The following is a 13,938-nucleotide window of genomic DNA, read 5'->3' on the forward strand; positions in this document are numbered from 1 at the left end:
TGTTTCCCAGGTTGGAAACAAATGATCCTCCTGCCTCAGCCTGAGATTACAGGCGCAAACCACCATACCTGGCTCCAAAATTTATCTTCTGAATGCTTGAGCTTATTCTCAGCAGATTTGGGCTGAACTGAATTTGCTGCTAAAACTGAGGTGTAGGGCAGTGACCAATTTTGGGGGGGTTTCTTATCCTTTTACTGCCTTGGCTGCTGACAGCATTTCCTGTCTTGACCCCAGGCAGCTCTCTCCACTCTGATGCTGTGCCCTCCACATGTCCTGCCCTGATGCTCAGTCTTCCCCTCTCCCGGTTTAATCCAAGTAGCTCTGCAGGGTTTGGAGGTCCATGCAAGGGGATTTTACTCCCTCCTCAGAATATAGGATGATGGCCTTTCTTTCTTTCCTTTCCTTCCTTTCCTTCTTTTGATGGAGTTTCACTCTTGATCCCCAGGCTGGAGTGCAATGGTGTGATCTCTGCTCACTGCAACCTCCACTTCCAGGTTCAAGTGATTCTCCTGCTTCAGCCTCCCAAGTAGCAGGGACTACAGGTGCTTACCACCATGTGCAGTTAATTTTTTGTATTTTTAGTAGAGGTGGAGTTTCTCCATTTTGGCCAGGCTGGTCTCAAACTCCTGTCCTCAGGTGATCCACCCACCTTGGCCTCCCAAAGTGCTGGGATTACAGGTGTGAGCCACTGTGCCCGGCTGGATGATAGCATTTCTTAAGGCTGCTGGTGCCAATGAGGCAGGGTTGGGGTTGGCTATGCCAAATTTTTTGTAAGATCCCAGAAATTATTTGGGCCCGAAAATCCAAATTGTATGCCTAACTTTGTAACCAACTGTCTCTATGACCCTGAGCAGATTACCTCACCCCTATGGACCTTTGGGTCATAATCTTTAATTGAAGGGATTAGACTAGAATGAGGTTGTCAAACATCTTAAAGCATCAGCTAGTAAATGTTTTAGGTTTTGTGGGCCGTATTGCCTCTGTTCCAACTCTGCTGATGTAGCATGAAAGTAGCCATGACAATATATAAACAAATGAGGGTGACTGTTCCAATAAAACTTTATTTACAAAAACAGGTGGCCAGCAGGCATGGTGTGGTGCACCTGTAGTCCCACCTATTTGGGAGGCTGAGGCAGGAGGACTGCTTGGGCCCAGGTGAGGCTCACTTGAGCCCAGGAGTTTGAGGCCAGCCCAGGCAGCATAATGAGACACTGTCTATAAAACAAAAACAAAACAAAGCAAAGAAAAAAAAAAAGAGGTAGCAAACCTGCAAGCCATATTTTGCTGAGCCCTGCGTGAGATGATGTTTAGGATCTGATCCATTTGCAGCATTCTGTGGCTGTATAGCCCTATTAGGAGGTAGTGACTTCTGCTGCACAGCTGGTCTGCATCACCCTACTTAGCACTTATTATATGGGCGTTCTTGCTCTTTATTGCTTTGTGTGTATTCGTGCTGTCTTCCCATCAAGAGAGTGAACAGTTAGGCAGCATGAATGGCCTTAAATTCCTCTACATCTTAATGGGAACCTAGCACCTTGCTGGACATTAATGAAGCATTACACAGGTCGGGTGCAGTGGCTCACATCTGTAATCCCAGCACTTTAGGAGGCGAAGGTGGGGAGATTGCTTGAACCCAGGAGTTCAAGACCAGCCTGGGCAATGTGGTGAAACCCCATATCTACAAAAACTACAAAAATTAGCCAGGTGTGGTGGTCATGTGCCTGTCGTCCCAGATACTGGGGAGGCTGAGGTGAGAGGATCACCTGAATCTCGGAAGTTGGGGCTGCTGTGAGCGGGGGGTCATGATTGTCCCACTGCACTCTAACCTGGGCAAGAGTGAGACCTTGTCTCAAAACAAATAAACAAGCAAAAGAATTACATGAAAATACTAACAGCAACAATAAACAGCTATCACTGTTGAGGAGTACAGTATTTATTATTTGAGTGTCTAATCATCAAGAAGGGCTCATCCTGCATGCTTTTTATCTCTCCCACCCCCAGCAATCACAGAGGTGGTAAAATGTGAGCATGAGCGAGCCGTCCACCTCTTTGTTGACTCTCTGGTGAATCAGGACAAGCCGAGTTTTGCCTTCCAGTGCACTGACTCCAATCGCTTCAAAAAGGGGATCTGTCTGAGCTGCCGCAAGAACCGTTGTAATAGCATTGGCTACAATGCCAAGAAAATGAGGAACAAGAGGAACAGCAAAATGTACCTAAAAACCCGGGCAGGCATGCCTTTCAGAGGTAACCTTCAGTCCCTGGAGCGTCCCTGAGGAAGGCCCTTAATACCTCCTTCTTAATACCATGCTGCAGAGCAGGGCATGTCCTAGCCCAGGAGAAGTGGCCAGCACAATCCAATCAAATCGTTGCAAATCAGATTACACTGTGCATGTCCTAGGAAAGGGAATCTTTACAAAATAAACAGTGTGGACCCCTTTTGTGATGTGGCTATCAGTCCATGATCACAATATCAATATCTTAAATTTCTATCTTGCATTTAACTTTCAAAGCTGTTTCATATTTGTTTTCTCATTTGATCATCACAAGAAACCTGAGGCAGATGAACAGGGGACCAAAATGACGTGTTACATTTTTATAATGTGCTGTAAAATCACAAGGTTTTCTGGGTACTGTGGGTATTATTTTACATATGAGGAAGTTGAGGCTCAGAGAGGTTAATACCTTGGTCCTTAATCCAGGGGCACGTAGTTAGAAAGTAGCTAAGTGAAAATCCTCAAAAGATCTAACTCCCAAGTGCAGGGCTCCTTCCATACTGCAGTGGCCTCTTATGGCATTGGACAGAACAAGAGCAGATGGGGGCTGCAGGCTGGGCTCAACCAAAAGAACACCAGCCCTAAAATCTCTGTGCTGGTGACTCAGTTTGGGTCAGGGGTCTCCTGTGATGACAAGCAAGGGTTACAAGCATCTTTGTTCTGCTGTCGCTGCAGTTTACCATTATCAGATGAAAATCCATGTCTTCAGTTACAAGAACATGGGAGAAATTGAGCCCACCTTTTACGTCACCCTTTATGGCACTAATGCAGATTCCCAGACTCTGCCACTGGAAATGTAAGTCATCCGTTTCCCTTGCTGGGTTCGGGACAGAGAACAGGTTGGTTTGAGAATGAGAGAGCACAAGGGAGCGTGTGAACGAGTACAGCACGCAGGAGAGTGCAGTCCGACTGCTCAGGGAGGAGCCAGGTGGTCTAGCTGGCCTCTGCAGTCCTCTCTCCCGCTGCACCTTCTCTACCAAGCCCTGACTCAGCGTTTCGGGGAGAAAAGTTCCTGGGATGAATCGGCATCATGAGAAGCTGCTGGGTCAGCAGCTGGATCAGCTGGGCAGAAACTGCTGTTTCATTCCAGGCAATGCCTGACGATGCTTCAGGCAATCTGTAACTTCATAAACGTCATCCCTGGACCTTTCCTAATGATGTGGCTATGGGAGGGGTGCATAGCGATCTGTATATGTTTGTTGAGTATCCACCAGGGACAAAGCATCATGCCAAGTAATGTTGGGATTGTGATGAAACATCATCAAAGTAGCTCACTTCTCAGGGCTCACAGTCTAGCTGGGAGACCAGGTTTGTACACGCGCATGCACACTTACACACAGGTAGGGCAAGGCAGATGAGGCCAAGCCAAATGAGAGGGACAGACAGGAAGTGGCTAGGAGTTTGGGGGAGACAGATGCCTGTCTGTGGGATGGATGAGGTCTGTGGGGGGAGCTGGTTTTCCCCAGCATCTGATTTTCAGAGCATCATTAACTCTTTCCTTCAGAGGTTCTAAGGCTGAGCGGAACAGCGCACTTGAGTGGGGATGTGACTTCTTTGTGTTTTCTTATTGTGTTCTTTCTTGGTTCTGTCTTTTCAGGAAGTAGCATAAGTGGGGTGGAGGGGGTGCCCAGGAATCGTTTTGATAAGAAGCTGGGGTGCTGAGGGCAAAGTTAGTTTGGCCCATGTGGAGAGTACACCTGAGCTTCCATCTTGGTCCTGTTGGTAGGAAGTAGAGGGATAGAGGTGGGGAAATCACTCACACTGTCTCTCTCCTGTCTATGTGGGGTTGTTACTGCCACTGTGTCACCCCACACAGTGTGGCAGTTTTCCAGCTGTTAGGTGAGTGAGATCAGCTTCTCTCCCACTTGTAGAGTGGAGCGGATCGAGCAGAATGCCACCAACACCTTCCTGGTCTACACCGAGGAGGACTTGGGAGACCTCTTGAAGATCCAGCTCACCTGGGAGGGGGCCTCTCAGTCTTGGTATAACCTGTGGAAGGAGTTTCGCAGCTACCTGTCTCAACCCCGCAACCCCGGACGGGAGCTGAATATCAGGCGCATCCGGGTGAAGTCTGGGGAAACCCAGCGGAAGTAAGTGCCTCCTGCTCCTTCTTCTGCCTGGTGTAGGTGGGGAACAGAAGGCTGTGCCTGTGACATTTCCTTTCCTTTGCTGCATCCACCCTCAATCCTTCCCTCCAGCATGCAGGTAAAACTTCAAACACCTTTGCAAGGACAAGTGACTTCCAGATCAAGGCTTCTATCAAAACTGTTACGCATCTCATGCCCTGAACATGGGCCCTCAGGGAGAGGGGTGGGCCAGTGGAGGCAGGAATTCAGCCCTGGCTCTGTTTGCCAGGCCTTGTGTCAGCCTGGAGGAGGGGGACTTCTCCTGGACCGGGCTTTTTAGGAGTGCTGCCTTGTCGATGTGTTTACTGTGGGGTCCATGCAGACAAAAGGCTTTGCTTGCTTCTGAGCAAAGCAGACTGGAGTATCACTTCCAGAGAGCCCCCATGGATGAGTTCTGTGGGAGGAGCTGGTTTTCTCCAGCATCTGATTTTCAGAGCATTATTCTCTCTCCTTCAGAGGTTCTAAGTCAAGGATGTGGGGCTGTGGTCCTAACTGCAAGTAACAGAGAATCCTCTGTGCCACACTAGCTGGCAGTTTCCCATTTCTTTTAACCCCAAGCCTAGCATAAAAGATCCAGATCTTTCTATCAGCTCCTAACACCGTGTCTTGACTCCCTGAGCAGGCTTTTTTTCTAAACAGAAGCCAGGGAAGCCTGCGAGACCTTTGTCAAGAGGGGAGAGTTTCCTTAACCAAGTCCTTCAGCTGACCTCTAGAGAGGTCACTGCCAGCCTTGGCATGGGAGGGGGCAGCTGCCTCCCTCTTTGTCCCTCCTCTGGCATTTTCTCCATTATAATTCCTGCCATGTCTGGTTTACATTCGTCATCTATGACACAGCTTGGCAGCAGAGGGAAGTGAAGTGGAGGCTTGGAGCCCTCAGCTGAATGATTCTAGTCTAGAAACCTGTGAACTGGGGGTGCTGGCCTGTGGTCTAGACTGTGTATGTTTTTACTTCTCTGGGCCCTCGCAGGTACAAACTATACCTATGGATGTGAGAGCAGAAAGATGATCATTTATAAATAAAATATTTCAAAGAAAATAAACACCTATTAAATCACCATTGAGACTCACAAATGTAGTTTTCCATTTGGGTTTAGATATCAGATTTTTAAAAAGTAAACCATTATAGATACAGTTGAAACCCCTGTGTCCTTCTCTGCTCTACCCTTCTTCTTTCAAACCAAATATAACTAATATTTCAATATTAACACATGTTAGTGTGTTTCCTTCCATCATGTTTTTATACCCTTTGTACTTACTCTTTTTTTTGAGACTGAGTCTCTCTCTTTCATCCAGGCTGGAGTGCAGTGGCACAATCTTGGCTCACTGCAAACTCCGCCTCCCGGATTCAAGTGATTCTCCTAACTCAACCTTCTGAGTAGCTGGGATTACAGGTGTGTGCCACCATGCCCAGCTAATTTTTGTATTTTTATTAGAGACAGGGTTTCGCCATGTTGGCCAGGCTGGTTTCAGACTCCTGATCTCAGGTGATCTGCCTGCCTCAGCCTCCCAAAGTGCTGAGATTACAGGTGTGAGCCACCATGCCCGGCCGCCTTAGTACTTCTGTTTGTGTACATAAACAATGTATAGAATTGTTTTGGATGCTTCTGAATTTTACATGAGTGGACATAATATTTTACAATTTGATTTTTTCATTCTAATATTGTTTGTGAAATTTATCCAAAACATAAAGATCTAATCTATTCTTGTTTAACTCCTGTATGTAAATCACCATTGCACAAATAGTTTTGCCATTGTTCTGCTGAATAGTTGAGTTGTTGTTGCTTTTTTGTAGTTACAAATGGTGCTGAGATGAACATCCTCTGCATTTTCCTTGTGCACATGTGTGTAAGGGCTGTTTCTCAGCATGTGTTCTAAAAAGTGGAATTGCTGGGTTGTAGTATATGCATTCTCCAGCTTGAACAGATATTGTTAAATCTGTCTCCAAAGTGGTTGAACTAATTTTCCATCTTAACTATGGATGAAGAGTTCCCTTTTCCCTCCTTTTCACCCAGGTCTGGTGGGACATTCTTGTCATTTTGTTAGGTGTGAATGGGCCCCCTGCTGTTGTTTGAATTTGCATTTCCTGATTGTGCGTGAGATAGGTCATGTTTTTATATGTGTATAAACATATAGGTCCTAAGGTCCTTAGGGCTTCCTGGGAAAGGTTCTTAAGCTCTTCTGAATGGGGCTTTTGTCCTGCCTCAGCTCCAGGGTCAGGTGCCCCACACCCTTAAGGATTACGTGGTCACGCTAATCACACGCCCCTGAGGCTGCGTGGGGCAGCCATAAGTTACATGGAAATGGTTATTAGGCCCTGATTCTTTCTTGTGGTCTTGGCTGTCCATTTGCTGAATCTTTGGTTTTGACTTGCAGCTGAGTTGCAGTTGCTCTTGTCAATGGATATTTACAGAGCACTGGACTAGAGGTACTTTGAATCACTCCGTTCAAGTTTACGGAGAAGTCAACCACAGAAATCAGCAAGCAGTTTCACATAGGGCATAACGTTTTAAAATAAAACATTTTTTAAAACTCCATGTTGCAAGAAGTAGCAACACTAACAAAAGCAATATTTATATAAGGACATACTTTGTAACCAGTTGAAAGGCCAAGGGAGGGTTAGGTTAATGAGGGCTTAGGCAGTCAGGAAGGCTTCTGAGAGGCTATGGCCTTGACAGGCAGGTGGCCTTTTGGATAGACAGAGGCAAGCAGGTGGCAGAGGTCTGGCGGAGGCTGCATAAGGCCGAATCATGGAAGCCTCAAAGTGAGACACAGGTTAGAGTCCCTGCAGTAGTGATGGGGAATTCTGAAGGCTTTTGAGTCGGGGCATGGCATGAAAATTTCACCCCTGCCTCCTCACCCATCTACCTTGAATCTAGAAAGCACAGCTGGATTCCCCCTAAAGTTCTGCCTACATCAGTGGTTTCTTTTCCCTCCTAGACTGACATTTTGTGCAGAAGACCCTGAGAACACCAGCATATCCCCAGGCCGGGAGCTCTGGTTTCGCAAGTGTCGGGATGGCTGGAGGATGAAAAACGAAACCAGGTAACCAGGACTTTCTCACACGTTCCACCCAGGACACGTTGACATGATGATCTCCTAGCATGTGCTGGGGATGGATCTGGGTGCCAGGGACATAGCATGAACAAAACAGATAAAAATCTCTTCCTTTAAGAAGTTGGGCCGGGCGTGGTGGCTCAAGCCTGTAATCCCAGCACTTTGGGAGGCCAAGGCAGGCAGATCACCTGAGGTCAGGAGTTTGAGACCAGCCTGGCTAACATAGTGAAACCCCATCTCTACTAAAAAAAAAAAAAAAAAAAAGAATACCGGGCATGGTGGTGTGTGCCTGTAATCCCAGCTACTTGGGAGGTTGAGGCAGGAAAATCACTTGAACCTGAGAGGTGGAGGCTGCAGTGAGCTGAGACCACAATGTTGCACTCCAGCCTAGGTGACAAGAATGAAGCTCTGTCTCAAAAAGAAAGAAAGGGCCAGGCGTGGAGGCTCACGCCTGTAATCCCAGCACTTTGGGAGGCCAAGGCAGGCGGATCACGAGGTCAGGAGATCGACACCATCCTGGCTAACACAGTGAAACCTCATCTCTCTAAAAATATAAAAAATTAGACGGGCATGGTGGCGGGTGCCTGTAGTCCCAGCTACTCGGGAGGCTGAGGCAGGAGAATGGTATGAACCTGGGAGGAAGAGCTTGCAGTGAGCTGAGATTGCACCACTGCACTCCAGCCTGGGTGACAGAGTGAGACTCCGTCTCAAAAAAAAAAAAAAAAAAAAAAAGAAAGAAGCTGACCTTCTGCTAGGAGATAAAGAAGCAAGTGAAATACTGTAGATAGGATGTTGGAAGTGTTAATGTCTCTTCTGTTCTTTGTCCTGCCTCAACCTGTAGGGGTTCATTGCACATGAGCCTACTGGCATGAGATCTTCTCTGTAACTAAGTCCCCAGGTTGGTGCCCATGCCTGCCATCTTTGAAGTATGTTTTTTTTTTTCCTTTGAGACATGGTCTTACTCTGTTACCCAGGCTGGAGTGCAGTGGCATGATCGTGGCTCACTGCAGCCTCGACCTCCCCAGGCTTGGGTGATCTTCCGCCTTTGCCTCCTGTATAGCTGGGACCACAGGCACATGCCACCACGCTGAGCTAATTTGTTTATTTTTTTGCAGAGACGGGGTTTCACCATGTTGCCCAGTCTGGTCTTGAACTCCATGGCTCAAGTGATCCGCCTGCCTTGGCCTCCCAGAGTGCTGGGATTACAGGTGTGAGCCACTGTGCCTGGCCCCTGCCATCTTTGATTGACCTCTGTAATAACTAGAGCTGTGGGAAGGTGCCTAAGGGCTCCTAGCTTCCTTCTGGCCACCAGGTCAGGTTTGGGAATGGGGTGGGAGATAAAGAGAAGCACAAAGCATGTTCTCCTTTCTTAGGTTTTCTAGAATGCAGGTGAGTGTGGGCCTAATTCTCCCACACACTTTTTTTTTTTTTTTTTTTTTGAGACAAAGTCTCGCTCTATCGCTCAGGCTGGAGTGCAGTGGAGTGATATTGGCTTACTACAACCTCCGCCTCCTGGGTCCAAGTGATTCTCCTTCCTCAACCTCCCGAGTAGCTGGGATTACAGGTGCCTGCTACCACGCCTGGCTAATTTTTGTATTTTCAGTAGAGATGGGTTTTCGCCATGTTGGCCAAGTTACCATGTTGGCCAAGTTGGTCTCAAACTCTTGATCTCAAGTGATCTGCCCACCTTGGCCTCCAAAAGTGCTGGCATTACAGGTTTGAGCCACGGTGCCCAACCCCAATCCTTCCCCTTTTTGGGAAACAGAAATGCCCATGTATGTGGAGCTAAGTGAGACAGGGGTTGTCATGCTTCACTATCCCCTTGTCCCATGCTGCAATCCATTATTTCAGACGTGAGGAAGGCCCATCTTGTGGTGTGAGGCAGTGGGCTCATCCTGGGGAACAGCCACACGCCCTCTAAGCCAAAACACCTGCTGAGGAGGAAGGAGACTGTCTCCTCACACCATGCTGGTCGCCACCCTTTGCTCTAACCAGGGTACTAGATAATAATACTGCTGTGGTACACCTAGCACTTAGCTTGGGCCCAGCCTGCACCCAGAGACTTACATAATGATGTTTATCATCAACCCCACTAGGCAGGGGTTGTTATCCCTGTGTACAGATGAGGAACCGAGGCTCAGGGAGATGAAGTTTCTCTCCCAAGGCCCCCAACAATGGCAGAGGGAGTTGAAGCAGGTCGGTCTACCTCTACCCCAAAGCCTGTGTTGTTGAGCACTGAGGCTCCAAGTGCTCAGCTGAATCACCTCGGGTCTGTCTGGGTATCAATTATCAGGCAGCTGTGCCTGTGCTCCGGGGTCCCCTGTGATTAACCATTTGCCACCCCCAAGGCTGCGCTGCATTCCAGCTGCTCTGTCTCCTGGTTAGGAGCTCAACACAACCACAAGCACCATCAGCACAGGACTCGTGCCATCTAATTAAGGGACTCGGTCTAGCGTAGGCTCGTATGATTTTCTACTACTATAACGATTGTAAATCTTTATGTATTTAAATGTATACATTTCAAAGTGTTTCCACATATATTAACTTCATTGATCCTCCAGACAACCATGTAGATTGGACACACCCAGGAAAGATGACTAAGGAAGGCTATTCTTTTTTTATTGAGACAGGGTCTTGCTCTGTCACCCAGGCTGGAGTACAGTGGCATGATCACAGCTCATTGCAGCCTCGACCTCCCTGGGCTCAGATGATCTTCCTACCTCAGCCTCCTGAGTAGCTTGGATTACAGGAATGTGCCACTATGCCTGTCTAATTTTTGTATTTTTTGTAGAGATGAGGTTTCACCATGTTGCCCAGGCTGGTCTCTATCTCCTGGGCTCAAGTGATCTGCCTGCCTCGGCCTCCCAGTGCTGGGTTTGCAGGCATGAGCCACTGTGTCCAGTCAGGATGGCTATTCTTATGATAAAGGCTAAGATATTTATTCTTCTTTCCCGCTTTGGAATTCATATACCTGAGAACTCTATGACTCACCCTCTCACTACTAATTTTAGAAAACAAGCTGTCCTCTTCCATTCCCTCAAAAACAATAGGAGTCCAAGTAATAAATGAACACCAGGAAGTCATAGCATCATATGTAACATGTTTAGCATCCTCCCTCCTGACATGAATGCTGTTCACATGTTCACTGATAAGGAGCCTGAGATTCAGAGAGGTTCAGTGGTGCGTTCACGTAGCTGAGACTAGAATCCAGGTCTCCTAACTCTCAGTCTTGCCCCCTTTCTGCCAATACAGTGTCTCTCTTGTATTTCTAGATCAAGGCAAAGAGGACACTTTGATAGTTCTCCCCACACTTGTGTGTCTGTGATTGTGTGTGTGTGTGTGTGTGTGTATGTTGTGGGTGGATAATACGTAAATGCAAGAACTGTGATGTACTCAACTCAGGGTCCAGAGGGTGCTGCAGTGTGGTGTTTCTCAAAGTGCATCTGTGGCTTGTCAGGTTAGGGAGAGAAGGGAGCACTCGGGACCTTGTCCATTTATTCTGAAAGGAACACATGTAAAATAGTCCCATAGGGGTGTCAGAAAGCTTGGCCTTAAGGTCAAAAGAGCACACCCTGAATACAGGTTTGCACGTTTGCTGGTGCGTGAGCTAACGAATGCCACTCTCACACGGTTTCTTTCAGTCCCACCGTAGAGCTTCCCTGAGGGTGCCCGGGCAAGTCTTGCCAGCAAGGCAGCAAGACTTCCTGCTATCCAAGCCCATGGAGGAAAGTTACTGCTGAGGACCCACCCGATGGAAGGATTCTTCTCAGCCTTGACCCTGGAGCACTGGGAACAACTGGTCTCCTGTGATGGCTGGGACTCCTCGCGGGAGGGGACTGCGCTGCTATAGCTCTTGCTGCCTCTCTTGAATAGCTCTAACTCCAAACCTCTGTCCGCACCTCCAGAGCACCAAGTCCAGATTTGTGTGTAAGCAGCTGGGTGCCCGGGGCCTCTCATGCACACTGGATTGGTTTCTCAGTTGCTGGGTGAGCCTGTACTCTGCCTGACGAGGAACGCTGGCTCCGAAGAGGCCCTGTGTAGAAGGCTGTCAGCTGCTCAGCCTGCTTTGAGCCTCAGTGAGAAGTCCTTCCGACAAGAGCTGACTCATGTCAGGATGGCAGGCCTGGTATCTTGCTCGGGCCCTGACTGTTGGGGTTCTCATGGGTTGCACTGACCATACTTCTTACGTCTTAGCCATTCCGTCCTGCTCCCCAGCTCGCTCTCTGAAGCACACATCATTGGCTTTCCTATTTTTCTGTTCATTTTTTAATTGAGCAAATGTCTATTGAACACTTAAAATTAATTAGAATGTGGCAATGGACATATTACTGAGCCTCTCCATTTGGAACCCAGTGGAGTTGGGATTTCTAGACCCTCTTTCTGTTTGGATGGTGTATGTGTATATGCATGGGGAAAGGCACCTGGGGCCTGGGGGAGGCTATAGGATATAAGCATCAGGGACCCTGAGGCTTTAAGTGGTTTCTATTTCTTCTTATTATGTGCCACCTTCTTAGTTATTATGTGCCACCTCCCCTATGAGTGACATGTTTGATCACTAGCAGAATAGCAAGCAGATTATCATTCATGCTGGGGCCAGAATGATGGCCGGTTGCCAGATATAACTGCTTTGGAGCAAATCTCTTCTGTTTAGGGAGATAGAAGTTATGACATATGTAATACACATCTGTGTACACAGAAACCGGCACCTGCCAGACAGAGCTGGTTCTAAGATTTAATACAGTGCTTTTTTTCCTCTTTGAAATATTTTACTTTAATACCAGTGCCTTTTCTTGTTGAACTTCTTGGAAAAGCCACAAATTCTAGATCTTGATTTGAATTAATACAATATCTGAGACACTTATACTTTTCAAAAGATTTGTGTATGCATTACCTAATTAGAGTAGGGGGAGAAGGGCAACTATTATTATCCCTATTTTACAAAACTGAGGCTTAGTGAGGTTCAGCCACATGCCTAGACTTATATACTAGTTAGTGGTGCAGCCAGGGAGAGGACTCAGATTTCCTGGAGGCAAAGTCTATCTCTGAAACTCCATGAAGACTTTTGCAGCCAGTTCCCACCAATATGCCCCAGACGTGAGACAAACAAGGACTTTTTTTTTTTATAGAGCCATCCATAAAATCCTAAGCCCTTTTATTAATGTATAACCAGGAGAACATCTGTGCCAACGGTTGGACTTTTTATGGCTGAGATTTGGGAGGAAGTGTAACACCAAGCAGGAGAGGAAGAATGATTTTCTTTGTACTTAGGTTTTCTAAGGACATTGTTTTAATCTGTATCGTGCCAAAGTTGTATCACTGCTAAACTTCTGAAGACATAACCAGTTGAGTCTTAATTCAAGATATGTTCTCAAGCCAATTGTGTGCTTCTTTTGTTTCTGTGATTGCTTTCTAGCCAAAGCGAAGCTTGTACAGGTTGAGTATCCCTTATCCAAAATGCTTGGAACCAGAAGTGTTTCAAATTTTAGATTACTTTCAGATTTTGGAATATTTGCATATACATAATGAGATATTTTGGAAATAGGACCCGAGCCTAAACGCAAAATTCATTGATGTGTCAGTTACACCTTATCCACATAGCCTAAGGGTAATTTTATACGATATTTTAAATAGTTGTGTACATGAAGCATGGTTTGTGGTAACTTATGTGAGGGGTTTTCCCATTTGTTGTCTTGTTGGTGCTCAAAAAGTTTTGGATTTTGGAGCATTTCGGATTTTGGATTTTTGGATTAGGGTTGCTCAACCCATATTATTGGCTGTACATCCTGGTCACTTCTGACTTCTGTTTTTACTAATGGAAGCTTTGCGAATTGAATTCTCAGTGGGTTGTATATTTATACACCTGGCTTGAAGCCTTAATTGTATATAATGATGCTTTTTAAAAAATGCTATTTGGAAGACTATTTATTTCTCGTGTATATAATGTATAAAAACAAATATATGGTTAGTGTTTACCTAAGGTTAACCAATTTGAAGATTACAATTTTTAAATAGTAAAATAATAAAAAATTATAAAGTTCTTAATGGTCTGGCAACTCAATTTTTTTTTTTTTTTTTTTTTTTTTTTTGAGACAGAGCCTGTCTCTGTCACCCAGGCTGGAGTGCAGTGGCAATCTTGGCTCACTACAACCTCTGCCTCCTGGGCTCAGGTGGTCCTCCCACCTCAGCCTCCTGAGTAGCTGGGATTACAGAGATGCGTCACCATGTCCAGCTAATTTTTGTATTTTTAGTAGAGATGTGGTTTCGCCATGTTGGCCAGGCTGGTCAGGCTGGGTTCAAACTCCAGGCCTCAAGTGATCCGCCTGCCTCAGTCTCTGAAAGTTCTGGGATTATAGGTGTGAGCCACCATGCCTGGCCAATTCTTAAAGTTTGAAAGAATATAGCTGCCCCAACCTAGAGTCTGACAAAAAGTTACTCTAATATAAGGCATATTCTTTATTTGACACTCATCGTTAGCAGAAGTGGAC

At 46.5% G+C, this 13,938-nt stretch overlaps 1 protein-coding gene across 6 annotated transcripts in view; it reads left to right on the forward strand.

Moving 5' to 3' along the window:
* LIPG (lipase G, endothelial type) overlaps nt 1–13,495 on the forward strand; it is a 29,738-nt gene extending 16,243 nt beyond the window's left edge. For 4 of the 6 annotated variants that reach the window (XM_009433982.5, XM_054672271.2, XM_512126.7 and 1 more), the window contains exons 6-10: nt 2,002–2,244; nt 2,949–3,069; nt 4,145–4,363; nt 7,337–7,441; nt 11,095–13,495. In XM_009433982.5, the coding sequence (XP_009432257.2) occupies nt 2,002–2,244; nt 2,949–3,069; nt 4,145–4,363; nt 7,337–7,441; nt 11,095–11,116 (710 nt within the window). In that variant the 3' untranslated portion in view covers nt 11,117–13,495. Of the gene's footprint in view, nt 1–2,001; nt 2,245–2,948; nt 3,070–4,144; nt 4,364–7,336; nt 7,442–8,568; nt 8,665–11,094 lie in introns of those variants that run through there. The other 2 variants (XM_054672269.2, XM_063795658.1) reach the window with 2 other exon arrangements.
* The last annotated feature ends 443 nt before the right edge of the window (nt 13,496–13,938 follow it).

The sequence above is a fragment of the Pan troglodytes genome, chromosome 17 (genome assembly GCF_028858775.2).
Source record: "Pan troglodytes isolate AG18354 chromosome 17, NHGRI_mPanTro3-v2.0_pri, whole genome shotgun sequence".
NCBI classification, from domain to species: Eukaryota; Metazoa; Chordata; class Mammalia; order Primates; family Hominidae; genus Pan; species Pan troglodytes.